This window comes from Hyperoodon ampullatus (assembly GCF_949752795.1).
Source record: "Hyperoodon ampullatus genome assembly, chromosome: 4".
Classification (NCBI taxonomy): domain Eukaryota; kingdom Metazoa; phylum Chordata; class Mammalia; order Artiodactyla; family Ziphiidae; genus Hyperoodon; species Hyperoodon ampullatus.
In genome coordinates, this window is record NC_136917.1 from 5,536,957 (window position 1) to 5,560,084 (window position 23,128).

The 23,128-nt window shown below is 41.3% G+C and overlaps 1 protein-coding gene across 1 annotated transcript in view; it reads right to left on the bottom strand.

Annotated features, from left to right (window-relative positions):
- ATP10B (ATPase phospholipid transporting 10B (putative)) overlaps window positions 1-23,128 on the bottom strand; it is a gene marked incomplete at its 3' end in the record, with an annotated part of 338,125 nt that overhangs the window by 89,099 nt on the left and 225,898 nt on the right. Inside the window, exons 5-6 of the mRNA XM_079703067.1 lie at window positions 10,947-11,241; window positions 9,825-10,019 (exon numbers count right to left, since the gene is read on the bottom strand). Of these exons, the coding sequence (XP_079559193.1) occupies window positions 9,825-10,019; window positions 10,947-11,221 (470 nt within the window). The 5' untranslated portion in view covers window positions 11,222-11,241. The remainder of the gene's footprint in view (window positions 1-9,824; window positions 10,020-10,946; window positions 11,242-23,128) is intronic.

A 23,128-nucleotide genomic window follows, 5' to 3' on the forward strand; every position in this document is an offset into this window, starting at 1 on the left:
TCTGTATTTATGTGAATTCATTAATACCCAGAGGCCTAATTGTTTCATGTGTCTTCTACTTTCAACTATGTAATAAGCTTGCTGAGAGCTGGGATGACCCTGAGTCTTATATTTCTGTACCTACACGGAGTCCAGTATGGTGTCTAGCACACAGGGGAGTGTTCAGTAAATATTCAGTAGTTGATTCCTTGTAGATTTGTCTTGAACATGAGGCAGTAGAGGAGAAGCTTTTCCTAATCTTAAGTCATTTTGACATCTTTTTGTTATGGACACACTAATGGAGGCTTCCCAAAATGACATCATAATAATATGATGTATGATATGATGAGATATGATGAGATGATATAATATAATATAATGTATTTAATGTAATGTAATAGAATAAACTTACTTGTATTAAGTGCCTATAATAAGCCCAGCATTTAACCAACGTTACCATTTAGCTGCCTAATAATGACACAACTTTTACTATTACTGTTATCTCAGTTTCATAGATGAGGAAACTTAAGCCCAGAAAGGTTATCTAACTTGTGTAAGGTCACATAGGTGTGTCTGCCAGGACATAGGAGTGATAGCTGTGGGGACTTCATGGCTCAGCGTGGTCTCTTGGTCCTGTTCAAAAGTGCAGTACTAAGCAGACGATGCCTCAGAAGCTGGTGACATAAACATAACTGAGGCTGGGTGGGGAACAGGAGCCTCAGCTTTTGGAATTGTGAGCTCCACAATGGCAAATCAGAGGCTATAAATGCTCACCTGCTCAGATACAAATCAGGCCTGTTGACACAAGTGCAGAGCTTCAGGGACACCTGAATTCTTGTTTTATGATTCTTCCACCCATTGAGTTTGGGGGAGAACCTAATGCATTCTATCCTGAAATGACAAGCTGAATTGGCCAACATAGTTTATGGCCTTCTCTGAGCACAGGGCGAGGCCATGGGAGTCGGGTGGGCACTTGCAAAACTGACCCTTTAGAGAGGAGGCTACTTGGCTGGTGCCAAATGCAGAGCAAAGACCCGCAGAGTGGGTGCAGGGGTCTGCTGGTCTGTCAACTACAGCCAGTGGCACTTTTCATATTCATGCTTCAAATGACACTATGATCCTCTGTTTTGTGCACTTTCAGATTCTTTCCCTAGGCCTATTTTGCTATGTTATTATAGCTTGGCGTCAAGTTCTATGGTAAAGCGTTTGTCTTCTTCCATGTGGTTCAAAACCCCAGCCAATGATCTGTCTTTCTTACTTCCCTTGAGTCAAGCTCATGGTGACTCTTGGCTATCAGGGTTATAGAACTCTCCTTAGTAATATTTTAGCCAATATTTTCTGAGGGCTACTGAATGCCAGAAACTATACTAAGCATTTTACATGCATTACTTCATTTAACAGCTGCAGCAAACCGATGGTACAGCTGTTCATTTAACAGCTGCAGCAAACTGAGGATATAGTTTTAGGGTAAAGAATACATTGTATTTCGATGTTAGGATGGCCCTGGCAAAGCCTAAATTCTACCCTGTCAATCATCTCATATCCTTTGGGTTTCCCAGAGGGATGATATATGGAGGAAAATGATAGTAGAATGGGGATCAAATAGCTACTATATTAAGAGTCACACAAATATGATATTTGAATGTACATTCTATGTTAGAAGCTGGGTTGGGAGAAGTGGCTTAGGCTCCGGGCCAGATGAAGCCACCTAAATCCCTCACCTAAATCTAAATCTTGGTCTGGGTGTGCTCAGGAGTGCTGTGGAAACGGAGTTAGGGGAAAGAGGTCCAGGCTCTAGAAGGGTTTCCCAAATTCAGATTTTAAATCCTGCCACATAGAATAGAAGAGAAATGAGAGAACAGAGCATAAGTTTTTGCTTTGAAAACACTGTTACACTGCCCACTGGTAAATGTGGCGCAGTGAATGTCCATGACTTTTGCCAATAAAATAAACAATTCCTCCCTTGTATGGGTGGGAAATGTAGCAAGAAAGATGAAGGCTGAGGTTGGGCCTGACATTGAAAAAATTAGAGTTGAAGTGACTGGAAATTTAAAAAATTACGTAGTGCTAATTATGGTGCAGACACTGAGTTAACGGTTTATAAGGATTATTTCATTCAACCCACATGCCCCTGGGAGATACTGGCCCTACTTTATACAAGTTGAAATGGAGGCTGTAGTGATCAAGCAACTACAAGTGTCCACACATTTAGTAAGTGGCAGTTCTGAGACAAGCCCAGGTGTAATACCAAGCATCCAGTATGATGTCACATTTTAAACATCCTTGCTGAGACTGCTTTCTGCACTCTCCTTTGGCACTGCATTGTATAGTTGTTTCTATAGCTCTGCTACGTTCAAGCCCTCTGACATGTCATCTCACATCTTTTCACAAAATTTACCATAGAGAGACTATGACCACTATTTAAAGATGAGACAAATGGGGACACAACTGCCTAAGTGGCTTCATTTAGGTCATGTAGATAATTGGTGACAGACCCAGGATGAGGACCTCTGGTTTCCTCATTCTCAGGCTTTCCTATGGGGGCACCGGCGTGGAAGGAAACTGACATACAAATAAAAACAGGCTGCAGGCCAGGCATCTGCCTTCTCCAACAGAGCTTTCCACAGCTGGGAAACCAGGCCTTCAGTGCCATGCTGTCAGAAGACTGGCTGCGATCCTGTAGCATCTGGAATTCTTTTTATGTTATAGCAGCCACCTGACTTACAGAAAAGAGAATCTTCAAGTCTTGGTAAAAAGTCAGAATTTAAACGCTTCTAGGGAATTCCCTGGCGGTCCAGTGTCTAGGACTCGGAGCTTTCGCTGCCAGGGCCTGAGTTTGATCCCTGGTCGGGGAACTAAGATCCCCCAAGCCATGCGGCGAGGCCAATAAAATAAAATAAAGTTTTTCATCGGAATCATTTCTCTCTTAAGCTCCTGATATCTCTTGATCCTGGTCTTTTTGATACCAGCATAAATCACACATACAACCTTTAGGTGACACATGAATAGGCTGTGAGCTGACCTGTTTTCTTTACCTATTTGAATGCTGCTCGTCCTTCAGTGCCCTCCTGAAATGTCACCTCTTCAGAGAAGGCTTCCCTCGGCTGGCTCTGATGTTTCTGGCAGGGAGCTGTGTCACTGCGGCCCATGCATGACTGTGACCCTTTGTCCATAGGCAAGGGACACTGTAGCTGTTTACAAGTTCCTCATGCTCTCTGGACTGAGAGCCCCTCGACGGTACATGGGGCCTTCCATGTTGATATACACGTCCTCGGTCCAGACGTAAGACTTGCTGAACAGATGAATAATTGTGTGCTCAGCTGCTGAAACAGTGGAAGGCTTTTACTGCATTACAATATGGGAACAAAAACCTTCATGGATTCCCTTGGTTCCCACTCCTGCTTCCTTGTTGCCTGTTTTCTGAATACAAATAAAAATATATGAAGTTGGATGGAAAAATACAATTCTCTTGCTGGGTATGGTTTCTAGATTCATTAAATTGAGCCCTGGGAGAAACTAATCTAATACAATTCTGAAGCTAATCTCTCCTTGAAGTCATTCCATAAATCTGATTAATGGGTCACCTTTAGACCACAAGCACAGTTGCTATCTTAAAAGAAAATGCTCTAACAGGATTGTAATTCTGTAAACAAGGCTTCTGCTGTTTGCAAAAAGATTCTCTCACAGTATAAACAAGTCTAGTATGGATGATACATGGGATTAAGGTGAGCACAATTCTTAGGGTCCTAGTACTCAACTGTACAAAAATGAGGACATTTGACATCAGTTTCTCAAATGTGTGAATCTGAGACAAAATGGATAGAACTAGTGCTTGAGATATAAGCTTTTATGCTGCTTCTCAGAAAAAAAAAAATTGTCCTCTCAGATCTTGTATTCTTTGCCTGACATCCCGTCATGTATTTTGTTGGCCAAAAAGTTCAGTCGGTGTTTCCAGTAAGATGGGATGACAAACCCGAACAAACTTTTTGGCCAACCCAATATCTTCAACGTTTGGCAAAAGGAAATGTTCCCTCAGCATCATCACTTAAGATAATAATAATATCTAGCATTTTCTAACTTCCTATTCTGAGGTTTTTCATAGAATTAATCCACTTCAGGGTTAGAAGAACTTTAAGGATATATATTACAGAATGTCCCAAAGTGTGTCTGCCCCTGTTAATATGTGGAAAGCAATTCACAAGGAGTTGAGGCTCAAAACTATTTTAAGGTGATGATGTTGAGGACATGGTGGTGGCCTCTCCAACACGTGTTTCTCCTTCTCTTGGAAATACCTCATTTTTTAAATTTGGATTTTTCACCTTCCCTGTGTAGCCCATATGCTTTCAGGGAAGTGAACCTCATGCTGGGCTCTATGGCTCAGGTATAACCTAATTAGCATAATCTCACCTCCTGCTCAGAGGGATTGGTTCAGGAATGGGCATGTGACCCACTGGGGTCACTGAGAGATGAGGAGGATCTGGGGAGTAAGCTTCCTGGACCTTCCAAGAATGCTTCTGGAAGTGCTTTTCTTTCTCCCTTTGTGGGTTATTATATGTAGATGTGAGGGCTGGAGCTGCTGCAGCCATCTCATTGCCATGAGGGAAATCTACCTGAGGGTAAAGATGACACAGAGGGGGACTGAATGAAAAGGAGAGCTAACTGCTGCAGCTAGAAGGCTGATTGGCTGAATGAACCATGCCTGATCACCTGCCCACCTCAGCATATTTGTAGTGACTTAAGAAACAAAGTCTCTTCATTGTTAAAATTGTTTAAGTTGAGGTTTCTGCTTCTTGCAGTAGAGAGCATCTCAACTGACACAACAGAATATATATAAAACTGAATCACCTTGCTGTATACTTGAAATTAACACAACATTGTAAATTAATTATACTTCAGTTAAAAATATGAATTTGTATATCCATTATCAATAACCATAAAGTCTTCCCAAGTACATATTGCATGATATGTGCTTTTCTTGTTTTAAAAATTAATTAATTAATTTATTTTTGGCTGTGTTGGGTCTTCATTTCTGTGTGAGGGCTTTCTCTAGTTGCAGCGAGCTGGGGCCACTCTTCATCGTGGTGCGCGGGCCTCTCACTGTCGCGGCCTCTCTTGTTGCGGAGCACAAGCTCCAGACACGCAGGCTCAGTAGTTGTGGCTCACGGGCCTAGTTGCTCCGCGGCATGTGGGACCTTCCCAGACCAGGGCTCGAACCCGTGTCCCCTGCATTGGCAGGCGGATTCTCAACCACTGTGCCACCAGGGGAGCCCGATGTGTGCTTTTCCAAGATAATTTTTCCGTCCTGACAACTATGATAATCAAGTATTGAAATAAACTGAACTTAGAACCTGGTTTTCAAATACTCTCTTTGTTAAACTATGATTCACCAAAATAGTGAAGAATGATCAAACCCATTATTATCACTAAACTTTTATCTATAATAATTTTAGAATGATTTCTCTGAAATTATATTATTAAGAAATAAATAATATTATTTGTTTAAAAAACAAACAAACCTGTATGTCCCTCCCTGCCAGTGAGCCTGGGGATAAATGTCTCTTTTTTTCTGGATTGTTATCTCCTCAGTTTTCTGCCATTTTCCTGGAAGCTATTTTGAGAACAGAATGACAACAGCCTGGCCTGTATCAGGCCAGCACCCAGCACAGGTCAGTCTGTGGTCTGATTGACACTGAGATTATCCCCAAGAACAGGCCTATTTTTCTGGGATGCTCAGGGCAGAGGATTTCTGGCAAAGCAGGGAGAAGAGAACCAGCCTCACTGAGGTCCACCTGTATCCCTCCCCAAGGAACCAGCCTCACTGTGCATCTTCTATGAGAAAAACAACAAAGGAGAAAGACAGAAAACAAAAAGTGATGGGGTGGATTTGTGACAAGAGAAAAACAATGTTTTCTTAAAAAATCAGTCTCTTTAGGAAAAGTGGCACACTCCAACAGTTTTTTTTTATTTTGTCTCTTTATGATTTCCTTACTCAAAGGTGAGGAATGACTCAATCTCAACTCTAGGTATTCAGTGGGCTAACAATACTCAAGACAATTAGATCCAGCTGAAAAAAAAAAACCCCAAACCTTCAGATTAATATTTTTAGATGTGCAATTTTGGTCCTGTAGGCAAACAGAACAGAAGCTCATTTTTGCGAGGAGACGGTACAGAAGTTCTCTTAGGGGTGCCCTGGAGACAGCTGAGTCCCTTGCATTACATGATCTCCTTAGAAGCTTCCCCAGGCTACAATTTTCCGAGTGGAGTCTGGCTCATAAGCTATCATCAGCCAGCTCCAAGTCATAAGCTCCATGTTCTCCCCCAGGGAAGAGAACTTCTTAGAAAGAAGCAGCCCTTAAACAGCTGTAGGGCACACATCGGAGCAAGCCCCTTTCACTCTAAGAAGGACCCGAGCAACTGCAGAACATCTTGGGGTCCGTAAGGTCAGAAGGAACAAGTCAGAGGGATGGTGCTTCTTGAGAGAGATGGACTTTTCCCCTTACTTGGCAGGAAGTCAAGCCCCTACCTGCTGTATTCATCTAAGTGACTGACTCATCCAAAGTTTCTTATTGCCAGCCCAGAAAGCACTCTTTGTCACCGCAATCTCACTGCAAGCCCAGCCTCCATTCCCTTGCTTCTTTCTGGGCTACATGAATTGTCACAAAGTTGAGACGCACGGTAACTCTGTTTTCTTCCCTTACTGATAGAGAGCATGTCCTTTTCCTAACAACCCAGTTTGGTTTTTGACTCAATGGAGTCTTTCTAAGACAACGACAGGTATAAAATTATGTTAAAGAACATGGCAAGACAGGTGGTGAGCCATTTTTGTTTGGGTTGGGATATCAGAGAGAAAGCTTAAGGACAGTCTTGATCGAGCTAATTTGAGTTTTACATTCTAAAAATAAAGCAACTACAGTTTGCATACGGAGTATTTATCATACATCAGGAGCAGTGCTAAGTACTTTCCAAGGATTATCACATGGAATTCTCACGACCACCTCAGGAAGTGTTCCAATTTTACGAAGGACAAAATGAGTCTCAGAGAGGTTAGGTCACTTGCCTAAGGTCACAGAGTTAACGACTGATCGAGACAGCGTTCAATCCAGGCAGTGTGTCTCCAGGGCTGGTTCCCCTAATACACTGCCTACTGCTTCCCTGAAAAACAGTGATGCCACTTTTCTCCAAGGGTCTCCAAACCTGCTCCAATGTGCTCATGGCCACACTGGACCTAAAATGGTTGTGAATTTATGCAAAACTCTTAAGTGTCTAACACATTTGAAACAGCAAAGAAAATGTTACATAATAAAGACCTCATAATTTTAATGAACGATTGACTCAAGCCTCAATTTCTTTTGCTTTGTGTTTTTCGGTTTTAAACCATAATCCCCATTGTGGAGAACTGAACAGCTTCACTGCGATAAAATAATGCAATCTCCCTACCCCATCCTTCTATAAACAGCACCTGCGGTAGCAGCAGCCACAGAAAGATCAGAGATGGGGCCGAGACTTCCCTGGGTGTTTCGTTTTACCTGCTATAGACGAGGCATTCTCGGTTATTGATCACTGTATCGGATTTGTACCTCCGGAGGTCTTCCCAAGCATCCTTGATGGCAGTGACCGTCAGGATGATACAGATTGGTATCATGCTCACCTCAGGCTGGAAAGCATTGACTACGGGGATAAAATTCAGAACCACAATGCCCACAAAATAGAAATTGGCAAACCGGTGTAGCTGCTCAAAGATGTTCTTGGGTATGAAGGACAAGAGAGTGTACTTGCTGGTCTTAATTTGATTCCCATGATAATGTCTGTTGGGGTTCTCTTTGTGGGACCGTCCTTCAAAGGGCAGGTTGGAGGCCACCACTCGCTTCTTGTCTTCTTTCCTTTTAAGCCTTTTCTTGCCTTCCTTTCTCATCTCTTCTCAATCCCGTCTCTTTAATTCTCATAGCAGGACACTTGAGCTCCCCATAAAAGAGGCTCTTCCCTGATCAGTTCCATTGTTCAGCTGTCAGCGAGTGATGTTCCTGACATCTTTTGCTCGCCTTCTCTGCTGAAAATTTCTCTCTTCTTTCAAAAGGAAAACTAAAAATAAAAAGCCGGTGTATAAACACTAGGGGAGAAGTATGACAAGGAAAGAGCTTGCAGAGAACAGGTGTGTACCCACCAGGTCACTTCCTTCTATTTGTTGAGACTCCACCTGTTGGAATGCAGACGTCACCCACAGGTAGCTTCCTTTTCCACCCCAGGCAACCAAGAACAGGTGTGCCAACTCTGGGTCCTAAAACCTACCTGGCTAAGTTCTAAAAGCAAGGATTTTTAGCCAAGAGCCACAGATGCTTTAAAAACAGTATACCTAATCCAAAAATGGGCAGAAGACCTAAATAGACATTTCTCCAAAGAAGATATACAGACTGCCAACAAACACATGAAAGAATGCTCAACATCATTAATCATTAGAGAAATGTAAATCAAAACTACAATGAGATATCATCTCACACCAGTCAGAATGGCCATCATCAAAAAATCTAGAAACAATAAATGCTGAAGAGGATGTGGAGAAAAGGGAATACTCTTGCACTGCTGGTGGGAATGTGAATTGGTACAGCCACTATGGAGAACAGTATGGAGGTTCCTTAAAAAACTACAAATAGAACTACCATATGACCCAGCAATCCCACTACTGGGCATATACCCTGAGAAAACCATAATTCAAAAAGAGTCATGTACCACAATGTTCAGTGCAGCTCTATTTACAATAGCCCAGAGATGGAAACAACCTAAGTGTCCATCAACAGATGAATGGATAAAGAAGATGTGGCACATATATACAATGGAATATCACTCAGCCATAAAAAGAAATGAAATTGAGCTATTTGTAATGAGGTGGATGGACCTAGAGTCTGTCATACAGAGTGAAGTAAGTCAGAAAGAGAAAGACAAATACCATATGCTAACACATATATATGGAATTTAAGGGGAAAAAATGTCATGAAGAACCTAGGGGTAAGACAGGAATAAAGACACAGACCTACTAGAGAATGGACTTGAGGATATGGGGAGGGGGAAGGGTAGGCTGTGACAAAGCGAGAGAGTGGCATGGACATATATACACTACCAAATGTAAAATAGATAGCTAGTGGGAAGCAGCCGCATAGCCCAGGGAGATCAGCTCGGTGTTTTGTGACCACCTAGAGGGGTGGGATAGGGAGGGTGGGAGGGAGGGAGACGCAAGAGGGAAGAGATATGGGAACATATATATATGTATAACTGATTCACTTTTTTATAAAGCAGAAACTAACACACCATTGTAAAGCAATTATACTCCAATAAAGATGTAAGAAAAAAACCAACCAAACAAACAAAAAAACGGTATACATTTTCCTGTTTGGGAGACATTGCCTGTCACTCTCCAGAGAGCTGTTCCTGAACTTGGTCTCCTGAGATGATTCAGTCAATTTTAGAGTTTAATTCTCGAAGTTTCAATGCTGCTCTTATGGCATTTACATGAGTTAAATTAAGGTTTCTAAATCTCAGCACTATTGACATTTTGGGCTGGATCATAATTCTTTGTTGTGGAAGGTTGTCCCGTATATTGTAAGATGTTTAGCATCATCCTTGGCTTTTACTCACTAAATGCCAGTAGCAACCCCCTTCCCGAAATGGCAACCAAAAACATCTGCAGACATTGTCAAAAGTTCCTTGCAGGGCAAAATTGCCCTGGTTGAGTATCACTGAATTAAATGAATTGAAGAAAATTAATGTGAGAAGAGAGACCAATTTTTTGAAAACACTGATAAGTTTGCCTAATCTATTTGCCACAGAGAAAACAGAGGAATGATTTCCCTTACCTTTCATATATCTGGATGTTGGAGCAGTTTATCTCTCTATCAAGGCGGTGTCTCTTGAAGTCCTCTATGCCATCCTTGACCATGGTGATGAACAGGACAATGGCCAATGGTAACATGGTGATTTCCCTGTGGAAGACTTCCATGGAGGGCATCCAGTTCAGAATCACCAGGAACAGGAAATAGAGGTTAGCCCATCTGGAAGGGGCAAGCAAGGTATGAATGAAAACCGTGGAGAAGAGAAATATACTTGCCGCATTACTGCTTCCCTACTATTAGCCCTTGCCAGCTAAAAATGACAGTCTCTTTCAGTGTCACCTCGAACATCATGGTAAGGGCTTTAAAGTCAAATCAATTTAAAATGGGTATAGTACTATCTACTTCAAAGGGCTCCTATAAATATTACATGGGATGAATATTTGTTATGTATGCAATGGAGGGTTCCAGAGTATAGTAGTTGCTCAATAAATGGTAGGTGCTAATAATTACAAAACTTAGGATAATGTCTAGGTGCATATTTTGTTTTATAATTAAAAGATAATTTTGCATATATTATCTCAAAAGAGTGGCTTGCACTTCTACATTTTCCAAGTGCATCTTTCTCCCTCTTGCCACAGTGCTTTTGCACATGAAGGTCTGTTTGAAAGAACATTCTTCTGGCTCCCTTCTGTGACTTCTCTCTGCCTCTTTCCACCTAGTTAACACATTCTCTTCTTTCATATTAGACTTCCACAGTTACTTCCTCCTAGAAGTCTCCCTTGACTTTCCTAACTAGGCCCGATTTCTCTTGTACTCACTCTAATAGCACCATATACTTCTCCTTGGAAGTATCTATCTGAATTATAGCTTACGCCAATTTACATAATTCCTAAAATTAATATCTGTTTCTTTCACTAGCCAATATAGTCAGGACAATGTGTCTTTTTTTTTTTTTCGCTCGTGTATCTCTAATACACAACACATGACTTAACACAGAGTAGAATCTGATAAATACTGAATGAATGAATGAATGAATGAATGACAAAGCTACCACGCATTTGGCCCAGAGGGTAGCATTTCTGAGTTCAAATGAGTGGCAAATACTTGGCTATAACGTGTGTACTGTTCAGCCAAGTGGTCGTATACCTGTGAAACTGCTCCAAGAGATTCTGGGGCAGGAAAGTGAAGAGGGTATACTTGGTGGTACAGATTCTGTTGCCAGAGTATCTCCTGGAGGCCTTGGCCCAATTCTGGTGGAATACGTTGTTGTTGGGGAACACGACCCGCTGCTGCGCCAGGTTGTAGTTCTGCGCCCCCTCCTCTGGGGACAGCAGTGGTGTGGCTTCTGATGGAGACTGTGGGAGGCCATCTCTGACTCGCCACTGCCACCGGTACCAAGACGAGTCCACTGAGAGGGCCATGTCTGGCAGCAAGCTACGACCTGAGAAAGGACATGAAGTCACCATGGTCAGGAGAAATATGAGGCGTGTCAACACAAGGTGTGGCTATGTTTAGGATACACGGGTGGCATATTGGCTCATCCACTTGTCCACCCAACCATCCAAGGTAGACTGTGGCACACGAGGTGAGAAACATATGTTCAATCCCTATAATCCATCCATTCTAGGGTGAGAGACATTAAACAAATGACCATATAAATAAAATACAACTAACACTCTGATAAGTGCCATGAAAGCATTTCAGCTGGTGGATGGTATGGAGAGGTTGTAGATGACCTTGTTGGGGCAAAAGTGTGGCCTGGAGGACTGTGAACCCAGGGCTCAGAATTCTAGCTCTGGTTCATTCCTGACTCCAAACTGCCCCTTCACCTCGCTGGGGTTCAGTGTCCTCACCAGAGTATGAGGAGACCTAGTCTTACTGTAATTTTTTTCACAAGCCTTTTGTGAGGAACAAATTGGACAGTATAAAGAGTAAGTGGAGACATGTCTTAAAGGGAAAGCTGTTTATTCTCTAGGTTTTCCCTCGCTCTAAAGTTTTCTGATACTGATGATATTTCAGAGAAGCTCATTTGTGGTCAGAACCTCACGTGAGAGTGATTGGTGAAACAGGAGAAAGTCTCTTTCCTAGGAAATTTGGGCCTGAGGTGACTGGACTGCACTGAATGTGGTTCCATGAACGCCGTGGGCTTTTCCTGATCTGGTTGTCTGTGGGTGAGGGTTGGAGACCCCTTTCTTTCTTGCTATTCCATTTGGTGGTTTCTGAAACTGAGCCCTTAACCTAGATGGAGGAAGGAGGCTGCTTTATCTAGGATATTCCAGTTTCTGAGCTCTTTTAATAGAACCTATAAGCAAGCTCTCAAAGTTCCTTTTGGCCAAATCTTGCTTAGAGACCCAGTAGAATTAATTCAAATACATACTTTATAAGGTTAGAAGTTGTAGATAGTTTGCTTCTCACCTAGTAGGCTTGCAGGATGATTTTCTTTTGAATAAATGGATGAGTGAATGTCAGGCATTATTAATCTCACAGTGAGCAACCCCATCTGTCATTGAAAATGTGATTCACTAAAGGAGAAGTTCCATTTCTCGTTTAAATGGTAATATTTTACCTTCCTGATGCTCCTATGATCTGACCCTTACCCTAATTCTCCTCATGACTTTAATGAATCCAAATGATTTCTAATGCACAGACCCCAAGGCTGAAAGAAGCTCTTCAGAGTCTTAAGTGAGCCCTTGTATCAAGCATGAAAAAAAGTAAATGCAATGACTGACACCCATCATAATGAGACAAAAGCAATATTATGACATGTGGTAAGCCCGAAATAATAATGTATATCTTCTTTCTCATTATTAAAATAAATGCCCCTTTCACGGATTCTTTTTTTAAAAATATTATTATTATAAAAGAAAAGGAAATGAAAATATCATTCATGAATAGAGTGGAAAATGCAAACAAGAAATCTTGCCTTGACTAATGCCATACATATCAGACGTCTGTCAATTTTATGTGATAAGGTCTTCATAAAGGAAGATTGGATTGACACGGGAGATGCAGGTATGTTAGGTGGGGCAATTGAGAAAGTCCACTTATCATATTTTTTTCTTTTCTTTTCTTTATTAACAATGTAAAATGAGCTTCCTTAAAAGCAAAGCAGGTATAAAGTGGATGCCAAACAAGTGGATGAAGTTTGATGAGGAACTGAATATTTGCATAGTTTCAAAGTATCTTTCCTTCAAATTATTAATTACAATGGTTAAAGGAAAAAAAAAAAAGAATCTCTTTGTAGTGGAGAAATGTGGCAGACACCACCTTACCCAAGAAATCAAAGCAAACATCACCCATTTTGGGATAACTGGATATGTTGGGTCTCCTGATACGATATACTGAGAAGAACGTCACTTCTGTGGTAGTCACAAGGAAACACTGAAAAATCCCAACCTGGGGGCTGGTCTACAGAATTACTGGCTTAGGTTGTTCAAATGTCAAAGGTCAAAGAAAAGCAGAGGAACTGCTTTTGATTAAAGAAGACTAAAAAGGTATGACAGCTAAGAGTAATGTGTGATCCTGGGTTGGCTCCTGGACAGGGGGAGATAAAATAGGTATAAAAGACATTATTGGATAATGGGAAAAATTTAAATATGAAATGTGGATTAGAAACAGGATTTTAATAATGTTAAATCTTCTGATTATGATAATTACACAGTGGTTATATAAGAAATTGTTCTTAACATATGGAAACCAAGAGGGGAAGGGGGTGGGGTGGGATGAATGCGGAGATTGGGATTGACATATACACAGTACTATGTATAAAATAGATAACTAATGTATAGCACAGGGAACTCTACTCAGTGCTCTGTGGTGACCTAAATGGGAAGGAACTCCAAAAAAGAGGAGATATATGTATATGTATAGCTGATTCACTTTGCTGTATAGCAGAAACTAACACAACATTGTAAAGCAAGTATACTCCAATAAAAATTAATAAAAAATAAAAAGCAACAAAGAGGTCAGCAAGAAGAAGCTAAAGGAAAATAAGGGGAGGAAGGAAACTGATTGACTTATTTAGCTAGATTATATTTAAGTATGGTTAGAGGTAGGTACTCAGATGATGTCAACAGTAAACCATCTCAGCTCTGCTTTCCCTTACGTTGCCTTTAGTGTCATTTCCTAACTCTTGCACGCATTGAAATCTTACTTCTTGTCCCCGCGCATACATGTATTACCTGATCCAGCCTCTTAGGCAGTTGGCTATATTTAGTCAGTACTTAATTAAATAATAATATATATGAATTTAGTAAATAAGCTCTTTTTCATTAGTCATTTGAAACAAAGAATCTTAAGGAAGGGGCCATATATCGTGTCTTTTGTATTATCTGTAGCAGCTTGCATACGACCTTTCACAAAGCAGATGATCAATATATACTAAAAAAAAAAAAAAAAAAAAAGGAAAAAAAGAAATTGCTCTTGTTTGCAGGAAATCCATCCTAAAGTAGTTATGGGTTAAGGGGCAAGACACTTCAATGGTTCAGACAATAATATGTTTGTATATGTGTGTGTATACATATATGCGTATGTGTATATATACACAGTTAGCTAGGTAGGAGGTTGTGGAAGGGTGTTCCAGGTAGAAGAACTGGTTCTAGAAACAGAAAGTTCATAGGTCTGTTCTATAGGGGCCATGAAGTAGGGGACAAAGAGTAGCAAAAGGTGAGAGTGGAGAGGCAGGCAAGGGCGAGGTGGCCTGTTAGAGCTATTTATTATGCTGAGAGTAAGAAGTCCTGGAGGGTGTTGGGCAGGGAAGCAGCATCGAGCAGAGCTGTGGGCCCCAGGCCGCGTGAAGCGCACGAGAATGGGCTGGAGGGACCAAGACGGGGAGGCAGCTCTGTAACCCACTGCTTCCCCTTTGCTCCAGAGAAGCCACTTCTTTCCAAAAGTAGAACAGGAAACAAAAGGGGATTGTGCAATTCTTTTATCTGAGGTGTGGTTTATTACTGCTTTCAGAAAGGGAGGGGAATATCTGAAGCAACTCTCCAAGGTCCTTCCGATTGTAAAATCTCTCTCTCATTCTAATTTTTCCGAAATGGCACCTTCCACTAACAATAAACTTGGGGATTATCTTATTTTGCTAATGAACACTCAGATCACCTCTGGCTTGAGACAGTAATCTTCTCCGGCACCAATATCACTTTTCCACTGGGTAGAATGTCCCCTAGATGGGGTGTGTGTGGGGAGTATTTCTATACGGTGGACCATTAGTCTGGGTTAATGAGAGTTTGCTAAGAAATTCTGTTCTTATTCCCACACTTTCTCTATCCTGCCTGGCTCACGTTTTCCACTCACCCTAGTTCTTTGCTTTTACATTGTAATGAACTCAACTAAACCCCATCTTTAGCAAATTCCATTTTTATCGTTAGGGGTCAATTAACCAGTTATTCATTGAATCAAAAAAATACTTATTGAACCTTTGTCAGGATAAGTGTCACAAAGGAGAAGAGGGTGCAATGTGATTGCAGGACAGAGGGATGTGGCCCCATCCCTGAGGAGGTGGGGTTCACTGAGCTGAGATCAAGAGATGAGAAGTAACTGGATAAAATTGTGTATGTGTGTCTGGATGTAAGTGAGCAACCTAGGAAGAAGCCACATTTGCAGGCTTCCTGTGGCTACAGCAAACATGTTGACTTTAAAAATGGGGGCTAGAAAGCAGGACAAAGTGGTGAGTAGAAAATTATTTTCCCTTCATGTACAGTTCTCTGAAAACGATATCAGTTGGTCAGGACCGTGGGAGCAGGGGGACCCTAAAAAATTAAGTTTAATCTACACTTAGATTCTTGAAGAATAGTACACTGTCCTGATATTAGAATTAATTAGCATCTAAGAAAGTTTGGTCTTCAGTTAACCACAGGGGTTTTTAAAGCACTCCACCCTGAGGACAAAACGTGTAAATCTTACACAAAAAATTTCCTGTTAGACACTGAGTTAAACAATAAACACCTTAGAAGAAATAGTCTGGGGTTAGCGTGTCCTCAAATCTATCAATTATATCAGTTTTCCCCAAATTGCAAGCATTCTAGAGTCATCTTTCCAATTCTTGCTATACCCTAATAACATTTGTTTTATTAAATGCAGTATATTTTATTTCAAGTCAACTCACTTTTTAAAAGCTTAATCAACTTTGGCTTTGTGCTAAAGCACTGATATCTGAAATGAGGAGTTTGACACACATTATTTTTTTTAATAGGCACTAACAGGTCTGACTTTTATTAAAATAAAAACTGTTGGCCTGTTACTACAACATTTGTCCTAGACCATTTATAACTCTATTTGCTATCTGGAAACCAGGTTCAGAAACATCACCAATCACCCAGAAAGTATCCGTCATTTTCATTATTTGAGGTATTTCCAACGACTGCAGGAAAGACTGCTAACACATTTTGTAAGATTTTTGTTTGCTTCTCACAGAAGTTTCAGAACAACAGACGCAACAGCAACAAAAGGTTTTTCATCAACCCTGAATTAAAGCAAAAGTCCAGTGACCACATTCCTATCCATTCCCCAAGCATTTTACTAGATCAAGGAAAGATTTGCAATAAAACAATCTTATCATCAATTTCTTATTCATTTTGCTTTTTCCATTTATGTTGATTGGATTTGCTTAAGGAAATGGCCATCACGTTTATGTAGTCTTTTACCTATTTTACCCATACTCATTTTACAGATGAAGAAACAAAAATAAGGGAAATAGAATAATTTCTCTGTAGAACCTGTCACTTCTTCCTACTCCATTTCAGGAAAACCTATATTTACTAGAATCTGAGGTATACCTTTTTTTTTTTTAATTTATCTGGCTGTGTTGGGTCTTTGTTGCTGCACGTGGGCTTTTTCTAGTTGAGGTGAGCGGGGGCTAACCTTTGTTGTGGGTGCGGGCTTCTCATTGCAGTGGCTTCTCTTATTGTGGAGCATGGGCTCTAGGCACACAGGTTTCAGTAGTTGTGGCATGCAGGCTCAGTAGTTGTGGCTCGCGGGCTCTAGAGTACGGGCTCAGTAGTTGTGGCTCACGGGCTTAGTTGCTCTGTGGCATGTGGGATCTTCCTGGACCAGGGATTGAACCTGTGTCCCTTGCATTGGCAGGTGGATTCTAAACCACTGTGCCACCAGGGAAGTCCAACTTTTTTTTTCACATTTGTTTTGAACCTAGGATATGTCACGTTATTGATACGGTAATGTTTCTTTTCTTTTTTTTTTTTACCCTCATAACATTACTAAGAGTCTCATGCTCTACCAACTGAGCTAGCCGGCAGGCTTCCTCACAACATTATTAAATTGATAGCATTTTAGATTCAAAGAAATGTCTTTGGTTGCAGGCCAGAAAACAGAAATCATAGTTTGAGAGCCGCTCACTAAGGTTTCTAGTTCTGGGACCTGTCCAGGAAAGTTCAGTAAGGCTTCATGAGAAAGGAATGGTCAAAGGGGAGACCTTTTCCTGCAGTAGAGTTCAGCTCGGGCAGAAGCCTTGTGGATGCCTCAACTTCAGAGTCTTCATTTGCCTTGAATTCAGTACAGGAGTCTACATAGAGCTGCTATGTGCCATCAGTTCCTGTAAGTACTAGACAGTGCTCTGTCCTTCCCAAAGGGAAGGACAAAAGCTGTAATTGTGCCTCATTCACAGACCACAAAACGTGTCCTATAATTAGGATGCCAGATGCTGCCTTCCTCTAGAGAGGAAGAAATACTGAATAAGAACCGAGTCTGCAGGCCCTTGCACAGGGTGGGGTGAGGATGGCTGCTTTTAGAGGTTGGTGAAAGTGGGAGTAGTGTGAAAGGTGGGGGGAGAGTGAGAACGAAACAGCAATCACCTTAAATAAAATTAACCAAAGGATGCAGTTCTGCAGAAGATAATGAAAATACCTGACAAATGAAATCCTATAGGACCTTTGTGGGAAAGGAACTATCAAAAGATAGATTTTTATAAAACTTACGCATTATCAGCGTGCCACGCTCAGTGTCCATGACGAGTCTAGTTAATGTTTCTTACCCGATTGATTTTCTCTTAGTTCCTCAGTCCATAAAAGACTTACTCCAACAGATTTTCAAGGACAACTATTTTTTAAACAGATGAGAAGATATTTCTGTAGTCTGCCATGTTAAATGTCATTATCCTCCGAGTTCATTAGCACTTGGGCACCACCAGTTATCCAGCAAGCTTATCTCTCATTCAGTGTATTTGGAGCTCAAACCTCACTCATGGAGTATTGGACCAAGGTAATCCCCCTGCCTACCTGCCATCTCTACTTCTTTGCTGAGTACCTCAACTTTATCATTTCTAGAACTCCTGGATTCTCTCCAAAATTCACTTTGGCTCCAGTAGTCCTTATTTCTATGAATAGCATCTCCAGTTACCCAAATGACCTAGTCATTACCTTTGATTCCTCCTTCATGTGATACAGCCGATCTATCTTTGTGTTCTATCCATTTTTGTCTTCTGAATATTCTTCAAATCCATCAGCTTCTCAACATTTCTACTGCTTCCATTTAAAAAAGGCATTAGCATCTCTTGTCTTGGATGTGACTGCAACAAACTTTTAACTGGTTCCTACATCCTTGCTTGTTCCCTTTCCAATCTAGCCTTCACATAGCAGCCAGAGTTATTTTTCTAAAGTGTAAGTTAGATCATGTCAGTTCTCTTATTAATGCTCTTTATGATTGCCTTTGTACAAAATTGAGACTTCTCACTGTGGCCTACATTTCTTTATAGGATGCAGCTCCTGCCTACCTCTTTCTTTGCTGCTCAATATTCTCAAACACTCCAAGCTCTCTCGCTCTCTCTCTCTCTCTTTTTTTCTTGGTGCATGGATCTAGGCATTTAGTAGTTCCTTTCCTTAAAAGCTCTTTTTTCACTTTTAAGCTAGGCTAGGCTGTGAAACAAATCTCCAAATCTCAGTGGTTTAGCACAACCTATGAAGAGTTTGCAGGTCCAAGTAACTCACCTCCATCCAGTGACTCAGGGATCCAGGCTCCCTCCACCCCATGATCTCAACATGTGGCTTTAAATATAGCCATGACAAGGACCCAGAAGTGAATAACATTACTTTGCTCATAGTCAAATGGCCAGAATCAGTCACATGGCCTCATCTTAACTGCAAGGGAGGCTGGGCTACGTGGGAAACACACAGAATCTTTGGTGGGTATTGGCTGTCTCTTCCAGGTCGCAGATTAAAAGACGTTTCTTCAGAGAGTTAAATAACAGATTAATCCAGTGAGTGCTACTGGAATAATGTGGCAGCATGACGACAGGACATGGTCAGAACGTCATTATTGCCATTAGCTGAAGAAAGAGTTTACATTTTCCAAATACTCTGACACCTTCTACTTGTGTGTCCTACTTCAAATTTGAGGCCAAGAGAGTAGCTCCTAAACTCTGACCCTTCAAAATTGCCCTTGAGGTAGACTGCTGACAGCAAGAGGTCAGAGAATTCCCATGGGCTCCTGGCACAGTCTGTAGATGGCACACATTATATGCTGCATACATATGTGAGCCCCTATTTTAAAGCGTGGCAGATACTTTTAAGATAGATATATTGTAAATTTGTATAAAGGCATTACCAAATACACAATCGGATTTAGCTGCTATGCATTTTTTCAATTAAAATTATAGTAAATTCCAGGTGGAGGTTGTCATCAAAATTCTTTGATGACAAAAGAGATCTTTGGGCTCTGAAAGGCTGGAAACACTGGTGTAGTAGAGGGAGCCCAGGACTGCACGCAGGGTGTTTGGCCGAGAGATTGATCTGTAATGCACAGTTCCTGACCTAACAAAATAATTGCAGACATGAGATGTATACACAGGAAAGGTAACTGGATAGGCTATCAATGGGGAATTGAATAAATGCAGACATCAAAGAGTGGTGGTTGTCAGAGATGGAAGAAAACCTGGATGACTAGGAAGGATGAGGCAAGTTCCTGGGGAAGCAGAAGTGGCCAATTAGTGAATATGAGGACTTGGGTATCCAGAAGCAGGCTTGGGTCCAGAAAGTATAAGAATAGGCAAGTGAGAAGCCCCATCTGTTGTCCCCACCTCTCAGACCTATTAGTCAGAAAGCCTGGGGCTAGGGTGGGGAATCTGCTCTCTTAACCAGTTCCCAGATATTCTATGGCAGGGGTTGCCAAAGAACCAACCTGGAGAGGCCCTGCCATATGCGCTCACATATCTGCTCTCCATTGAAAATGACCTCTTCTCATTTTCTCCCCTCCACTCCAAGCCTGATTTCCCAAGTCTTTTCCTTAATGAAAGACAAAAGGTCTTGGGAAATACAAAGACAATGTGGGCAATCCTGTCTTTGTAAGAGGCAGGTAAAATGAGATGCGTAATTTCATTTTTTATATCTCTCCAGGCAGAAATGTGATTTCACTTAAAAGTTGTTTTATAGATTCTTTTGGGTTTTTTTACCGACAAAATAAATAAGTTGGGTCTAATTAAAAGTGAATAAATTGCTCGTAGAAGCTGAATAAATCAGTGCTGAGCTGAGGGTGAAGAAAGTTGTTCAAAGTCTGCAGGGCTGAAAGCAATTAAAAGACAATAGTACACACTAATGGCCTCAGTTCACGTCACTCAAAACATATGCGTGCTTATGTGAGTTTCATGCTGACTAACAAGCCCAGGAAAGCCTGAGGTGGAGACAGGCAGGGAGCAGGACCTGGGAAATTTGGGAGGACCTTTCTACAAGGTCAGATGGATGAGTCACCTGGCTTAGTGCAAAGAGCGTAGGACCAGATTTGTTAAGTGGGGTGAGAAAAATGGATATTTTAGCAGGTACCTCCAGAGTTTCTCTAGGGAGGGAATATCCTCTGATTAGTACTTGGGATGAAAGGCAAGGGGACAAGAATTAAGGGGAAGAGGAAACAGGAAAGGGAATGGGAGAGAATCAGTTGCCAAAAGCATGAGAAATGAGATTAAGATGGGAGCAGGTTGGTGCTTGTGTTGTCAAAAAAGGGCAGAGGGGCTATTTTTAAAAATTGAGGTATAATGGACATATAACATTATATACGTTTCAGGTGTATAACACAATGATTCTATAATTGTATATTTTGCAAATGATTAGCACAAGAATTCTAATTAATATCTGTCACCATATACAGTAACAAAATGTTTTTTCTTGTGATGAGAACTGTTAAGATCTACTCTCTTAGTAACTTCCAAATCATTATTAACTATAGTCACCACGTTGTACACTACACATGACTTAATTTTATAACTGGAAGCTTGTACCTTTTGACTCTCTTCACACATCTCACCGCCCACACCCACCTCTAGCAACTACTAATCTGTTCTCTGTATCTATGAACTTGTTTTTTATTTGTTTTATATTCCACATATAAGTGAGATCATACAGCATTTGTCTCTGTCTGGCTTATTTCGCTTAGCATAATCCATCCTTAGGATACATCCATGTTGTTACAAATGATAAGATTTCCTTATTTCTTTATGGCTGAATAATATTCCATGGTATAAATGGTACTTTAAACAATATTTACTTACAAATATGTATGATATTATAATGTGATATAATATCCATCCATGTTACTTTAAAATTGTTAGTAAAACTTTACAACACAGAGTGGCCTTGTCTGATTGGTATCGTTTGATTGGGGGTAGAAGTCTAAAAGTCAAGAAGGAGGCGTCCCCATATTTGGCTCAATGCCAATGGGAGAAGCTAAAAGAAGAGCCACAAGAAAAAGTAGAGAGTGAGAAATTTGGCAAATGCTGGGAATGAGAACCAGAGATGACTGGCAGAAACGTTAGTCCCACAGGAATTCACAGAAGTTGGGGGCAGGGGAAGTGGTGGCATGGGGTTTTCCATAGGATATGGGATGGGGGCTCAGGTTGATCTCATCTGGATTTTAAAGGGCAGAGTAAGACACCAAGCTGATATCTGGCCTACACATCCCACTGACCAGCTGTGTGACCATGGGCAGGTCAGTCACACTCTCTGGGTCTTAGTTCCTTTCTCTATAAAATGAAGGAATTGGACCAGGTAATGGTGAAGGCCCATGTATGTCTCTCACACTTTCACTTCAGCTTTAATTCACTGACTTTTCTGAAATCAAGGGGATGAGTGCCCCTGATGAGGGATATTGCCAGAGGGCAGATTATTTCCTCCCCAGATGCCAGCCTTTTCATAAAAGGTAAGTGATCTCACAGCACATAATTGCTAAGTGGCTGATCTTTTCTCTTTTCAGAAATGCAGATTTTTCATCCATCCATTTTGGTTGAGTTACTCTCTCACACATACTTTGGACTGAACATTCTCTTATTTCCAAAGAAATAACTTACTCTCTCATTTTGATTTCTCCTCTTCTATTAGAATAATATATTAATAACAAGGTTCTCAAAAGGCCTCCATATGTTCCAAACTTCTATTCTCAAAGTGGAGAGACATTTCAGGAAAGATCCAACTGTCTATTGGACATCACCACTTGGACATCTCTTAAGAATATCAAACTCAGTTTGCCTCCAAGTAAACTCATTATCTTTACTCCTACATCTGCTACTACCCTCCTCTTTCCTATCTCCATGGGATGGCAATGCTACCCTTTCAGTTACCCAAGCTTTTGATTCTTCTCTCATCCAGTGTATCCAATCAGTTACCAAGTCCTGTTTATTGTAACCTCTACATATCTGTCAGTTCTGTTGACTCTCTTCTGGGCCCATTGCCACCACCCCAGTCCAGGCCACTCACATCTCTTGCCTTGATTACTTGAACAGTTTCATAGGTTGTCCTTCTGCTTCCAACACCCCCCACCCACCTCGCCCAATCTGTTTTTCCACAGTAAAGTCAGAAAGACGTCATCAAATTGTCCATCCATTTATGCCATAACCTTGCTCAAAACCCATTCTGGGGACTTCCCTGGTGGCGCAATGGTTAAGAATCCACCTGCCAATGCAGGGGACACGGGTTCGAGCCCTGGTCCGGGAAGATCCCACATGCCGCGGAGCAGCTAAGCCCGTGCACCACAATTACTGATCCCACACACTAGAGCCTGCTGGCCGCAACTACTGAGGCTGCGCGCTGCAACTACTGAATCCTGTGTGCCTGGAGGCCGTGCTCTGCCACAAGAGAAGCCACCGCAATGAGAAGCCCGTGCACCAAAACAAACAGTAGCCCCCCGATCGCCACAACTAGAGAAAGCCCGCGTACAGCAGAGAAAGCCCGCGTACATCAAAGAACGCCCAATGCAGCAACAAATAAATAAATAAATTTATTAAAGCAAAACAAAACAAAAAAAACCCATTCTGGCTTCAGTTTCCCTCAGACAGGATAAGGAACAAAACTTTAATATAACTGACAACTCCTTCCCTCCATGATCTGGCGATG